This window comes from Pagrus major, chromosome 9, assembly GCF_040436345.1.
Source record: "Pagrus major chromosome 9, Pma_NU_1.0".
Classification (NCBI taxonomy): domain Eukaryota; kingdom Metazoa; phylum Chordata; class Actinopteri; order Spariformes; family Sparidae; genus Pagrus; species Pagrus major.
In genome coordinates this window covers 6,202,970-6,217,417 of record NC_133223.1, presented here as the reverse complement: position 1 = coordinate 6,217,417, position 14,448 = coordinate 6,202,970, and the positions used below count along the sequence as shown (strand labels likewise).

At 43.1% G+C, this 14,448-nt stretch overlaps 2 protein-coding genes across 2 annotated transcripts; both read right to left on the bottom strand.

Annotated features, from left to right (window-relative positions):
- Window positions 1-1,299: 1,299 nt before the first annotated feature.
- On the bottom strand, window positions 1,300-2,763 carry LOC141002454 (trace amine-associated receptor 13c-like). The gene is made up of 2 exons (XM_073473794.1): window positions 2,591-2,763; window positions 1,300-2,119 (listed from the first exon to the last, which is right to left on the bottom strand). The coding sequence occupies exons 1-2, from the start codon at window positions 2,761-2,763 to the stop codon at window positions 1,300-1,302; spliced, it is 993 nt and encodes a 330-aa protein (XP_073329895.1).
- A 10,190-nt stretch (window positions 2,764-12,953) lies between these two features.
- Window positions 12,954-14,448, bottom strand: LOC141002455 (trace amine-associated receptor 13c-like). Its single transcript, XM_073473796.1, has 2 exons — window positions 14,276-14,448; window positions 12,954-13,773 (listed from the first exon to the last, which is right to left on the bottom strand). The coding sequence occupies exons 1-2, from the start codon at window positions 14,446-14,448 to the stop codon at window positions 12,954-12,956; spliced, it is 993 nt and encodes a 330-aa protein (XP_073329897.1).

Here is a 14,448-nt window from a genome sequence, read left to right as displayed (position 1 = left end):
GGTCAAGAGGTGCCGTTCCGTCATTGTTTTGTTCAAACCTTGTGCGGTCGCCTCCACTGACCAGCCCCTGGTGTCACCTACCCATGTCCGCCATCTTGAACACTTACACACACGTGACGTTATCTCCCACACACACATCACATGCTTGCGTGTTTGTTGCTTGAATTGCGTTAGTGTTTGGTTTCATAGTTACTGTAGCTGTAGTTGGATAATAGATATTTATTAATTGAAGTTTTACTGATTATTGATCTACTTTGCTAATTATACATAAATTATATTATATTGTACAGAGCAGTTGTCTGTGATTATTTGTGTATTGTGGTAACAGTTGTTTCAGTTGTCATTTCCTTTACTGTTCCTTTAAATGTAATGTAAACATTCTTAATTTGAGACTGTTTTCCTGTTTGGTTATTGGTCCCTAATTCCAGGGTGGTGCTCCATAAGTATTCATTTATATTAATAATTTGAATTAATATTTTTGATAATTACTTTTAGTAATTATTAATTGCTAATAACCAAACCTGCCTACCAGTGTACCCAACTAAGGTCAGTATGTCGATTCACAGATATTTATGAACTAATCATTACCTATTGATTCATTATTATATTATCTGTCCGTTCTCCAGTAACTTATCATTACCTACAATTTAGTCCTCCAATCACAGTAATTGAGGAATTACTCATTAACAATTAAATAACTATCAAGTTGTTCCTGATTCAGTCCTTACTTGCTCCTCAGTCACTACTCACATTTTTGCGTACATTAATGTAAAGTGTTACCAAAAAGTTAAATAACCTTGCTCAGGTTGAAGGTGGGCAGACTTCATGAACCAATTGGCATTTCAACATTTACGTCTCTATATTTTTGTTTTTTAACTCCCTGTCTTCACCCGAATTGGGAATGTGTTGCATTGTGTAATTTAAATCTGCTGCTTGTGATCACACTGCATTTAAGCAAATATCTGGCCAATTTTATCATGTAACATATAACACGAAGGACTGCCATGGCAGAAAATGAGAGACTTTATTCCAATCTGAAAAAAACTGATGGCAGTATAAATAGCAGCATTAATTACAGTTCTCTTGGACAGCACCGGCTGTTCATATTACTCCTAAATAGTCCGTTGAATCATGGTGATGGCTCAGAATGTGTTGGTATTTGCTATATATATAGCAATATAATATAACAGAAACTAGCTGAGTAGCTGTTTAAAAAGTGTGTTTGTTCCTTTAGTACTAAGATAGCTGGTCATTAGTCATTTTAGCACAGATATACTACAGACATGTTTGAAGATATCGCTACAGTATGTTCGCATTACAGGAGTCAGGCTGCAGTATCTGAAATGAAACAATGAGTTTGATAGATTTTCTAAACCAGGGGTAGAAAAAAGCATAGACCACTGGATTTAGACAGGAGTTACAATAAAGTAGCCAGACCCCAAAAATTGAAAATGCCACACTGGTTGACATGTCCTGGCCTGCAAGGGACGGATAAAAATACGGACAGAAACATATAAGAAACACAACCACGACAACACCAAGAGTCATGGCTGCTTTCATCTCAGACTTCTTAGCAGTTGCACTAACTGAACCCTGCAGTTTGACAACTGCAATATGAGACCGCATGGCTCGAGCCTGAGACACAGCCACCACAAATACTCTCATATACAGAACTATGATGACAACAATGGGGCCAACAAACGTCAACATGACATCTACAGCTCCTGTTATAGAGCCAATTACAACTATGCACTCTCCATAGCAGGAATTATATCTTTCTGGCTTTTCAAGGAAGTCAATCAATATCAGACCATTATACAACGCAGAACAGGCCCAACACAGACAAACACAGATTTGAACTCTTTTCTGAGTGACTTTGGTAAGGTAACACAAAGGGTCACATATGGCCACATAACGGTCAACGGATATGAGCACCATGTTTCCTACTGAGGCAGATGTAAGGAGAAAAGAGGCATAGTAAAACAGTCCACATACAAAGCTCCCCAAAAACCAGCAGCCTCCTATAAGAAGGATTTGAACAGGCATCAACAGGAGGCCGACAAGGAAGTCTGAGACAGCCAGGGAGAGGAGGAGGAAGTTGGTGGTGGTGTGGAGCTGCCTGGAGAAAAAGAAGATTGTCAATGAACGTGTATGTAGCAGTTTTGGAAGTCAAAAAAATATTCCTGTCTGTCACAATATGAATAGTCAAATATTTCCAGTTACAACACAGTATAGAACATTAAGTATAATTTTCAAATAGGTAGCATGTGCTCAAAAATATCCCTGACATAACAATAGATTCAATAACAGTTCTGCATTCTACTGTATGTGTGTCTATAGTAGAGGAGATGACGGTCAGAGAATATGCAGTCAAATTGGATTCCAACATTCATGTCATCAATGCATTCAGGGTTGCAGAGTTATTAGTAGTTGTTCTAGGAGGAGTACTAGTAATACTATACAAGTATGTTAAATGCTAAATGCAATACATGTTAACTGTTCAAAACTCAAAATGTTGTGTTTCATAAAATGCCATAATGTAACAATATCCCTAAAAAAAATATTTCAGATTATGAGTTTGTCTTCATGCCTGAAGTGGGAGATAGAGATGATGACCAGCAGGTTTAGAGCTACAGTGAGTACAGAGATGCAAGACAGCAGGATGTAAAGGAAAATGGTGTCAGCACGATGCTGAATTGGCTTCTTGCAGGAGGCGTTAAGTTGCTGTGGAAAGCAGAGATCAGGTCGTTCCAGCATCTCCATTATCAGAGAGAGAAAAGGAGAAGGGAGGCTGATGAGCTCTGGCAGCTTTCTGACCAAAGTTTTCTCCATAATAAAGCTGATTTATCTCACTCCTCCTCCTTTTCCCATAACCAACGGACATTGCTTTGATTCTGTGATGCAATAATTAGATATAGTTACTATGGCTTTATGGAGAGTTGAACCTTGTGGATTAAATTTGTGGACTATAATACTATAACAAAATCCAAAGCAGGAAAAAAATGTAATGTTTCTTAAATTAAATAAAGAAAGAAAATAGACATGTTATTATGTTATCAACTGATATGGAGCCCTTTAAATTAGCAACAGTGTGATTGTGCCATCACAGAAGAGAACCCACTTCCTGTATACCTAAAGCATGGGCCACCTGCATGAGTAGCACATGTGAGTCGTGAAGCCTGCTTTTTTTTTTTTTTTTTTTGCTTTTCAAATCAGATCTCACCCAAGTTTCAATATAATATGTTCAGTTTATACACTTTTTTTTATGAAAAAACAATCTGCCCGGCAAGTAAAAGGGTCATTTAAAAAATGCATACTGGAACAAGAAAGGGCATATCCTAGGCTACTGCAGACTTGGTAATGCAAAACACTCAGCATAAAATGCACAACAGTGTTGACTGCTTAACAAATGCACGCAAATGCATCCACAGCTGCAACACCTTGTCAACTGAACAATGCCAAAATAACATCTGGTGTAGAAAGAAACTGTGCCCTAAAATATGACAAAATAGAAACAACTGAAATAAAAACATTAACAAAGTGGTAACTTATAGAAGATGAGACATTCCAAAGGGGCCGGAGGCAGATCAACTCCTCTTTTGCCTATTGGATAGATGGACCCTCAATCCACCAAAGTGACCAATTAGAAGAAGTAGGTAGGTGCAGGCGAAAGAGATCTAAAAAGGCCCGCGCGTACAGAGAAAGTTAGGTGGTTACTTGTAGATTTCCTAGATCGAAGGTTCGAGAGGATTTCTGGTAGAGCAGAGGGCAAAGCTTTAGGCAGAACTTTGTCAGACATTGGGAACAGCGGGTGTGGCCGCACTGGTTCGGACGCAGGCTTGAAATCTGTTTCAATAAAGATTGCTTTATCATTCCACCCAGCCTGGCCTCCGCAGATTCTTTTATCACCAAACTACACGCCGACACCTTTTATGAAGACAGCCCAGAAACAAGTTTCTTTTTCTGTTGTGCTTGCAGAGGTGCATTGAGAGGCTGGGCGTGGCTGTCCACTTACTGGAGCTGCTGTCACACACTCACCTGCAGCAGGTTGGCAATCAGTGCCTGCTGATAAGCCCTGCTTTTCACGCTACCTGCTGCCAGATGATTTCGTCACTTAGATGCAGTACATGACTCCGGATAGATCGTTGTTCAGTAAGACTTCTAGTATTTTCGTGTTGCTCTCCTGGAGATCTAATATTTCTTGTGTTTTCTCTGCATCCAGTGTTCACCTGCACTCCTACTACCAGTGTTTCCAGCTCCAGCCATCCAGCTCTCCGCACCTCGGCAGCCAACAGAATTACCCTGTGCTCACCGGAGCCTCAGCTCACCGCGCTTCCACCAGCGCCACCGTGAGCTACCTCTCCTCCACCCACACACTCCCAGACGGGGACTCGGCCTGGGACTCTCCACATCTTCACCTGCCAATTCCTTGTGAAGTCAATAAATTACTTTGTACTCAACTCCCTTCCTCATTGTCCGCTTTTGGGTCTATACTCTCTCAACCGAGTGTAACAGAATCATGGATATCACTCCAAACCTTAAACGCCAACGTTTCCCAGATTGGTCATCAAGTCAACCTGCTCACCTCCCAACCGCCTGCCTCTTCACCTACTACACCTGCGACTGTGAGTGATCCTCCTGCTACGAGCTCAGCCCGACCCTTTTCTCCCCTGGCCAAAGACCCGTTCCCCCACCAGAACATTACTCTGGAGATCTAGGTTCACGTGGTAGTTTTTTGCTTCAGTGCTCACATTTTCAATTTACAACCTACCAGTTGTACCTCAGATAAGGCTAAGATCGCTTATACAATGAATTTATTGAGAGGAAAGGCAGCACAGTGGGAAACAGCATTGTGGGAGGCGGGTTCAGTGGCCTTCAAGTCTCATGTCACATTTGTTACTGAGATGAGGAGGGTTTTTGATCGTAAACGTATTTAAGAGAGGACTTTCAGAGAGTTTACAGTACGAGCTAGCATCTAGAGAGAAACCAGCATCCCTCGAACAGCTCATATCGCTTGTTATCCGCCTAGATGATCGGCTGAGGGAGAGACAGAGAGAGAGAGGGCGTCCGCTAGCCTCAGACTAGCTAGCTAGAGGAAGGTCAACGCAGGGTCAACAGACAACTCTGCATTTACTGTGGACAGCCCGGACATTACCTCGCCTCCGGCTCGCCAGTGAACAATGGCATATTGGTGAGCCAGACAACCTCCATTCCCATCCCTTTAGCACGTATCAACCTCCCAGCATCTCTCCAGAGGTCACGTGAGTCACTACCCACTCATGTTTTTGTGGACTCCGGCGCGGATGACAGTTTCATTGACTCCTCCCTGGTTGAACAGTCACTAATCCCCATTGAAACCCTCAACCTCCCCAAGACTGTGAATGCACTAGATGGGCGGCACCTGGCTACCGTCATTCATTGCACTGCACCCATAACCCTCATCATTTCGGGAAATCATCGGGAGTGTCTCCAGCTCTACGTCATCTCGTCTCCCTCCTCTCCAGTCATCCTGGGTCTCCCCTGGTTACGATTACACAACCCCCACATAAACTGGTGTTCCGCCTCCATTTCCAGCTGGAGCATTTTTTGACACCGGTTTACCACGATCTAGCCACAGTGTTCAGCAAAAAACGAGCCTTGTCTCTGCCACCTCACCGCCCATGTGACTGTGCCATTGATCTGCTCCCTGATTTTCCTCTTCCTTCCAACCGCCTGAACAACCTGTCACGCACCGAGAGAGAGTCAGTGGAGGAGTACGTAAACAATTATCTGGCTTCTGGATTAATCCGGTCCTCCTCGTCCCCCCTCGGGGCTGGCTTCTTCTTTGTGGGGAAGAAGGATGGGAGTCTTTGCCCTGTATCGGTTACCAAGGACTAACTGACATCACAGTTAAAAATAAATATCCACTACCCCTGATCGACCCATCCTGTCACGCCTGGATTTTCAACAAACTGGACCTTCAGAATGCCTACCACCTGGTTCGCATTCGGGAGAGGGATGAGTGGAAGACGGCATTCAACACCCCCATCGGACACTTTGAGCATCAGGTGATGCCTTTCAGTCTCTCAAATGCCCCAGCTGTGTTCCAGGCTCCCATAAATGACATTCTTCGCGACATGTTAAATCATTTTGTGTTTGTCTACTTGGACGATATCCTAATATTCTCCAGGACACTAGATGAACACATCGAGCAGGTGAGGCTGGTGCTCCAACAACTCTTGGACAATAAACTTTATGTAAAACCGGAGAAGTGTGAGTTCCACTCTGCTGAAGTCAGCTTTTTGGGCTTCATCATAGCTCAGGGGAGGCTTCAGCCAGACCCCGCCAAGATCCGGCCCATTTAGGAGCGGCCCACACCTTCCACCCGAAAACAGCTACAACTTTTCCTGGGATTTGCCAACTTTTACCGGCGATTCAGCCGTGACTACAGCTGAGTCGCGGCTCCCTCACTCAGCTTACCTCCACTGTTTCACCTTTCACCTGGTCTCCCAGTGCTGACACAGCCTTCAAGAAGCTAAAGGCCCTGTTCACTCACGCTCCGGTCCTTCAACATCCCGATCTGGCTCTCCAGTTTGTGGTGGAGGTGGACGCCTCAGATTCAGGTGTAGGGGCCATTCTCTCCCAGCGCAATGTTTCTACACAAGCTCATCCCTGTGTCTTTTTCTCCCAACGTCTCTCCCCTGTGGAAAGAAACTATGACGTGGGAAATAGAGATTTCCTGGCTGTAGTTTCGGCGATACAGGAGTGGCGACACTGGCTGGAGGGGACCCTGGAGCCATTCCTCATTTGGACAGACCACAAGAAACTTGCTTACCTGTGCTCTGCCAGGAGACTAAATTCCCACCAGACCTGCTGATCACTATTCCTAAGCCATTTTAACTACACCCTTTCATACCGTCCCGGCTCCAGGAATGGCAGACCTAATGCCCTTTCTCACCTTTTCTCCTCTGACACACCTCCTGCTGACCCTGAGCCCATCATGCCTTTTCCCCTGATCATTGGAGCCGCTACCTGGTAGAAACCACAGTGCGAGAGGCCCAACGCAATCACCCCAACCCTGGTACAGGTCCACCAAATCACCTCTTCGTGACGGAGGAGGTCCAATCCCAAGTATTACAGTGGGGCCATTCATGTAGGTTTACCTGCCACCCCGGAGCCCAGCGGACATTGCGGTTTCTTCGTCAGCACTTCTGGTGGTCTAAGCTAAGGAAGTGGGTGAGTTTGTGGCTGCATGTGTTGTGTACGCCCAGAGCAAATCATCTCGTCCCCCCACTGGTCTCCTCAGGCCTCTGCCTGTCCCCAGTCGTCCCTGGTCACACATAGCAATGGATTTTGTCACTGATCTTCCTCTCTCTCATGGACACACCGCCATTCTCACTATTGTGGATCGTCACCGTATCCCTGCTCCCCAATATCAATACCCGGGATCTTCCTCTTCAGGTGGAGTCCTACAAGCTGACTCCACATTTCGTTGGTCCATTTAAGGTGGAGAAATCAATCAACCCCGCTGCCTTCCATCTCAAGATGCCCTCCTCCTTACCTGAGCATCCCACTTTTCACGTCTCACAGCTCAAGCCCGTCTCTTCCTGTGATCTCTTTGATCTGTGATTTCTTTTTCTTTTGTGCTTGCAGAGGTGCATTGAGAGGCTGGGTTGAGCTGTCCACTTACCAGAGCTGCTGACACACGCTCATCTGCAGCAGGTTGGCAATCAGCGCCTGCTGATAAGCCCTGCTTTTCACGCTACCTGTTGCCAGATGATTTGTCACTTAGAATACAGTACATGGCTCCAGCTAGATCGCTGTTCAGCAAGACTAGTATTTTTGTGTTGCTCACTGTGTTCACCTGCACTCCTACTACCAGTGTTTCCAGCTCCAGCCATCCAGCTCTCCACACCTCACACACTCCCAGATGGGGACTCAGCAGTTGAAGATGTGGAGAGTCCCAGGCTAATTCCTTGTGAAGTCAATAAATTACTTTGTACTCAACTCCCTGCCTCATTGTCCGCTTTTGGGTCAACACTCTACCAACTGAGCGTAACGCCAGTCCTACAGTGATTGTCTGCATCCACAGATTTAAAAAAGTGTATACAAAGCCAGACTGAGTAAATATACATGACACATGACGTTAAACTCAGTCATTCATGCAGCAAGACTAATGGACAGCCTATGCGATTGGCTGTTTCTCGAAAAAATAGTCGGTTTCAGGGTTTTTCACTGATGCCCCCCACCACCATGGCAGCCAAAATGGACTACCCTGATTAAAATAAATGGGAAGACCTACATTTTTGATGCACCACTGGATTTGGTCTGAATCCAGCCTAACACATTACTACTATCACTGTTGGTGACACTTGGTTCTGATACAAATTTCTCTCAATGACATGACATTGGAGCAGAATCTCCTGAGATACCCTCTTCAGCTATTCCAATCTCAAACGACAAAGCAAAGACCAGCTGCTAGTCATTCAGCTGAAAAAATAAAGTAAATCATAATTATTAAAAAGAGCAAGGGAGGGGAAACAGCAAAGTCAAAAGAAGTGCAGATATGAAATAAAATCCTGCATATGCTCTCAGTGGGCTCAGTTCTCATGGCTAGAAAGACTACTTTTGCGTTCCCTCTTTTTCATCATTTCATGCCATTCCCATCTCATACGACCACAAGTTAGGTGTGAGCCCCCACGTCTAGCTCTGTCCAATCAAATGAAGACAATAACATTAGAGGTGTGTCCATATCAGTCTGTCATCTTTCTGAAAATGTTTCATATCAGATTACTTATTTGACTCAAGGCCCCAGGAGGAGTGCCAGGCTTTGAAACCAGTTTTTTGCAGTGGCCAAACCATGTAATTACATCGTCACATGATGCACTGCAGCCCAAAAAGAGAGAAGCATATGTCTGCAGACCCGGAGACCTGCACAGTCAGACCCCCGCACATGTGGACCCGCACATTCAGACCCCTTGGTCTTTTGCTACAGCGCCACCTGTCTTGTATGCTAATAGTTACAGATATATGGACAATATAACCCTAACCCTTTTAAAAGTCTTCCAAAAAAAGTTTAAAAGTGTTCCAAGCTTCACAAACAATTAGATCTTGGCGTTTTGTTTGGATTTTGCCCTGTCAAAAAACCACAGTGCGGGTCAAGGCTGTGCAGTTGCAATTTTAAAGTCAACCACTAGGTGGCACTGTCGAAAAAGCATAAGGGGTCTGAACGTGTGGGTCCACAAGTGTGGGGGTCTGATTGTGCAGGTCTCCGGGTTTGCAGCCACATACTATTGCAAAAAGACACCTTCCAACAAGCTTACATTGTGAAAGACACGACCTGTAAAACGCTGAATAATTTTTTTTGAGTATCACAACTGGTCATAAATGGAGCCCTTCGGTCCAATAAAATTTAGAAAATCTAGAAGAGCTGCACAATTAAATTATTTCATCCCCATTCAAGTTATGCGGCCTGTTCAGCAGAAGTCTGTAGTGTGCACACTCTATGGGGCGCACAACAAGGAAGATCCAGGTATTTTCATACCCGGGGAGTCAAGCTTTTTTGCTTCAAAATGTCACCGAGCAGTTCTCTCACCCTCTGTCATCAGTAGTTTGTCTATTTTTCTGTGTGCATATTTGGTCGCTGGTTTTCTTCATCGGGCTATAGCAATGAGTGTGATTTAATTTTAGCTTGAATATTTTGATACATTAGGGCAGAAAGCATGTACGGGTTTTTTCCTCATGTACGTTGCCGAAGACACTACCAGTTCCCACTTTACTGTTGATTGGTCCTGCAATGTTGCTTTGCGGGTCATTTCTCTTTTATTTGATGAGTGAAGGATCTGTTTAGCTGTCAGACTGAGAACACCATCAGATCGACACGGCCCCACTCCGCGCCTCCAGCTTATCCATTCACTTAGACGCCAGCTCGCCACTGTTGTGGCTCTGATACTACCTCCGGGGGCGCATCAGAGCCGCAGCCTAACTGTCCCCCCTCTCCGCATCTGAAACTTTCACAAAGAATCAGCGCATGATTCCTGCATGCAAAGGGCAGTGCGAATGGGGCTACTGAAAGGGTGCGCCCAAACATGCAGATCTTACCTTGCCTAGGCTGCAGGCCTCAACCTCGCTGGACAAGCTACAGACTGCTTTGTGCTTAACAAACACGTTTTAGATCGGAGGGGGAGATGCTGCTTAATCCAGCCTTCAAACCCTGAAGAAGTGAGGAGAATCTCACCCAGAAAGAAGTGGACCGCTGCTGAACCCCACTTTTTTCCTGCGACAACTCTGTGTTTCCTCTGCTACGATGCAGAGAACAGCCACTGTCAGCCCGCTGGTTGGACACGACAGCGGAACATGCCATTTCTTCACGCTGAGGAACAAGAGGCATTAGACACACGCGAATCACCACCCATGCAATCACAAGTGAGGTGTAATTTAGCGTCTGGGCAGATCCTAGAAATTTATAGCATGTATTGTATACTTTAAGCTGCAATTATTTGTGGATTTTGTGGACCGTCGAGTCCGATTTGCTGCTGTTTTACACTGTAAAACATTGTGATTGCTGTTTGCCTTTTCTTTGTAGTCACCCTGAGTTGATTGGCGCTTTTCCACTTTGCAGAACCAAGTGTAAGCTTTACCGCCATTTGAGCGCACAATGAGGCACATTTTATATCTGAGACAATGACCAATGGAAGGTGATGAAGCCCGACTTTGCTCATCGGCTAAGTGATAGAAAGGTGAGTATTGTGTCTCTCCACAGTAGGTTCCTCCTCCTTGCTACACTCCAAGCGTTAGCTTTTTTTCTTCTCCCCCTTTCTCCTCTCTACTAACCTGCACAAACACACACACACACACGTACACACATCCACAGACACCTCCGGTGACGAGATCGCTTGGAGTTAACTGTGTCTCCAAACCATTGTTCACTCAGACACTCGTGTTGTGGTAGCACGTACACCGTATTCAGAACCTCAGAGTTCAGCTCTGTCCAAACCACACCATGGTTAAAGGCACGTGTAAGGTGGGCAGGCGCCATTCCACCATTATTTTGTTCAAACCCTGTGCGGTCGCCTCCACTGACCAGCCCCTGGCGTCACCTACCCATGTCCGCCATCTTGAACACTTGTGTGATGTTATCTCCCACACACACACATCAGATGCTTGTGTGTTTGTTGCTTGAGTTGCTTTAGTGTTTGGTTTTATAGTTACTGTAGCTGTAGTTGGATAATAGATATTAATTAATTGAAGTTTGACAGATTATTGATCTACTTTGCTATTAATAAATACATTCTATTGTACAGAGCAGTTGTCTGTGATTATTTGTGTATTTTGGTCACAGTTGTTTGTGACGGTCAGTGCTCGGATTCATTTCCTTCACTGTTCCTTTAAATTTAAAGTAAACATCCTTCATTTGAGAATGTTTTCCCATTTGGTTATTGGTCCCTGATTCCAGGGTGGTGCTCCATAAGTATTAATTTATATTAATAATTTGTATTACTCTTTTTTTGATAATTACTTTTAGTAATTATTAATTGCTAATAACCAAACCTGCCTACCAGTGTACCCAACTAAGGTCAGTATGTCGATTCACAGATATTTATGAACTAATCATTACCTATTGATTCATTATTATATTATCTGTCTGTTCTCCAGTAACTTATCATTATCTACAATTTAGTCCTCCAATCACAGTAATTGAGGAATTACTCATTAACGATGAATTAACTATCAAGTTGTTCCTGATTCATTCCTTACTTGCTCCTCAGTCACTACTCACATTGTTGCGTACATTAATGTAAAGTGTTACCAAAAAGTTAAATAACCCTGCTCAGGTTGAAGGTGGGCATACTTTCATGAACCAACTGACATTTCAACATTTACGACTCTATAATTTTGTTTTGTTTTTGTTGCATTGTGTAATTTAAATCTGCTGCTTGTGATCACATCACACCTGCATTTAAGCAAATATCTGGCCAATTTTATCATGTAACGTATAACGCGAAGGAAATGAGAGACTTTATTCCAATCTGACAAAAATCGATCGCAGTATAAATAGCAGCACTAATTACAGTTCTCTTGGACAGCACCGGCTATTGATATTACTCTTAAATAGTCCTGGTGATTCATGGTGATTGGTCAGAATGTGTTGGCATTTGTGGTTTATTATGTATATATAACAATATAATATAACAGAAATTATCTGAGTAGCTGTTTAAAAAGTGTATTCATACAATATTTAATCAACCAAAATACGGACACAGTGGAAACTCATTTGGGTTGTGGGTAATAGTGTAATTAACAATTTTTAATGACGTGGACATATTAATATTTTAACAAAGTAAGTATTCCAAATGATATTATAACTTAATATATATTATAAAACAATGGTGGCAACTTCAACAACAGGAAGTGCAAACAATTTTAATTGAAGTTCACATACTTGGAATACATTAACTGCATAAAAAACATACGAGTTTAGGGTATTTTAGCTTTTTTTTGTTGTTAGGCAGCTGATTAAGAGCTCTATTTCATAATAAAGATGATTTTTGATTCTCATTTCCAACTCGTCAAATACTGACACTTTGGGATAGAAGGTCGGATCAGTCGTCCTCCCAAAGCATCAGTATTTGACAAGATGGGAATGAGACTCAAATCAAATCAACTTTATTACAAAGTGGACCTTTTAAAGTTGTGACATTTTAGTGACCCAATTACAAGAACAATTTCCACTTTTATAAAAAACTGTTGCATATGAAAAACATGCTGGTGAAGAAATGCTGGAAGAATCTGCTCTTATCTGTTAAAGAAAAAGTTTTGTACTAAAACACAGACTAATTATGAGCACACTCTTCAATCGCTTAGTTTCACCAAGTTGTTGTTTTTTTCCACTTTTTATTCTTTGTTCCTTGAGCACTAAGATAGCTGGAGGTCATCTTAGAACAGATATACTACAGACATGTTTGAAGATATCGCTACAGTATGTTGGCATTACAGGAGTCAGGCTGCAGTATCTGAAATGAAACAATGAGTTTGATAGATTTTCTAAACCAGGGGTAGAAAAAAGCATAGACCACTGGATTTAGACAGGAGTTAGAATTAAGTAGCCAGACCCCATACATTTGAAATGCCACACTGGTTGACATGTCCTGGCCTGCAATGGATGGAATAAAATACGGACAGAAACATATAAGAAACACAACCACGACAACACCAAGAGTCCTGGCTGCTTTCATCTCAGACTTCTTAGCGGTTGCACTAACTAAACCCTGCAGTTTGACAACTGCAATATGAGACCGCATGGCTCGAGCCTGAGACACAGCCACCACAAATACTCTCATATACAGAACTATGATGACAACAATTGGGCCAACAAACGTCAACATGACATCTACAGCTCCTGTTATAGAGCTAATTACAACTATGCACTCTCCATAGCAGGAATTATATCTTTCTGGCTGTTCAAGGTAGTCCATCAATATCAGACCATTATACAATGCAGAACAGGCCCAACACAGACAAACACAGATTTGAACTCTTTTCTGAGTGACTTTGGTAAGGTAACACAAAGGGTCACATATGGCCACATAACGGTCAACAGATATGAGCACCATGTTTCCTACTGAGGCAGATGTAAGGAGAAAAGAGGCATAGTAAAACAGTCCACATACAAAGCTCCCCAAAAACCAGCAGCCCCCTATAAGAAGGATGTGAACAGGCATCAACAGGAGGCCGACAAGGAAGTCTGAGACAGCCAGGGAGAGGAGGAGGAAGTTGGTGGTGGTGTGGAGCTGCCTGGAGAAAAAGATGACCGTCAATGAACGTGTATGTAGCAGTTTTGGAAGTCATAAAAATATTCCTGTCTGTCACAGTATGAATATTTCCAGTTACAACACAGAATAGAACATTAAGTATCACTTTTAAATAGTTAGCATGTGCTCAACAACATCCCTGACATGACAATAGATTCAATAACAGTTTTGCTATTTGCTTCTACTGTATGTGTGGGGAGATGACGGTCAGAGAATATGCAGTCAAACTGGATTCCAACGTTCATGTCATCAGTGCAGTCAGGGTTGCAGAGTTATTAGTAGTTGTTGTAGGAGGAGTACTAGTAATACTATACAAGTATGTTAAATGCTAAATGCAATACATGTAAGCTGTTCAAAACTCAAAATGTTGTGTTTCATAAAATACCATAATATAACAATATCCCTATTGTCCCAGAAACAACTTGTGTAAAATCCTGTGCTGATACTAAGTAAAAATATTTCAGATTATGAGTTTGTCTTTATGCCTGAAGTGGGAGATAGAGATGATGACCAGCAGGTTTAAAGCGATAGTGAGTACAGAGATGCAAGACAGCAGGATGTAACTGAAAATGGTGTCAGCATGATGCTGTGTTGGCTTCTTGCAGGAGGCGTTAAGTTGCAGTGGAAAGCAGAGATCAGGTCGTTCCAGCGTCTCCAT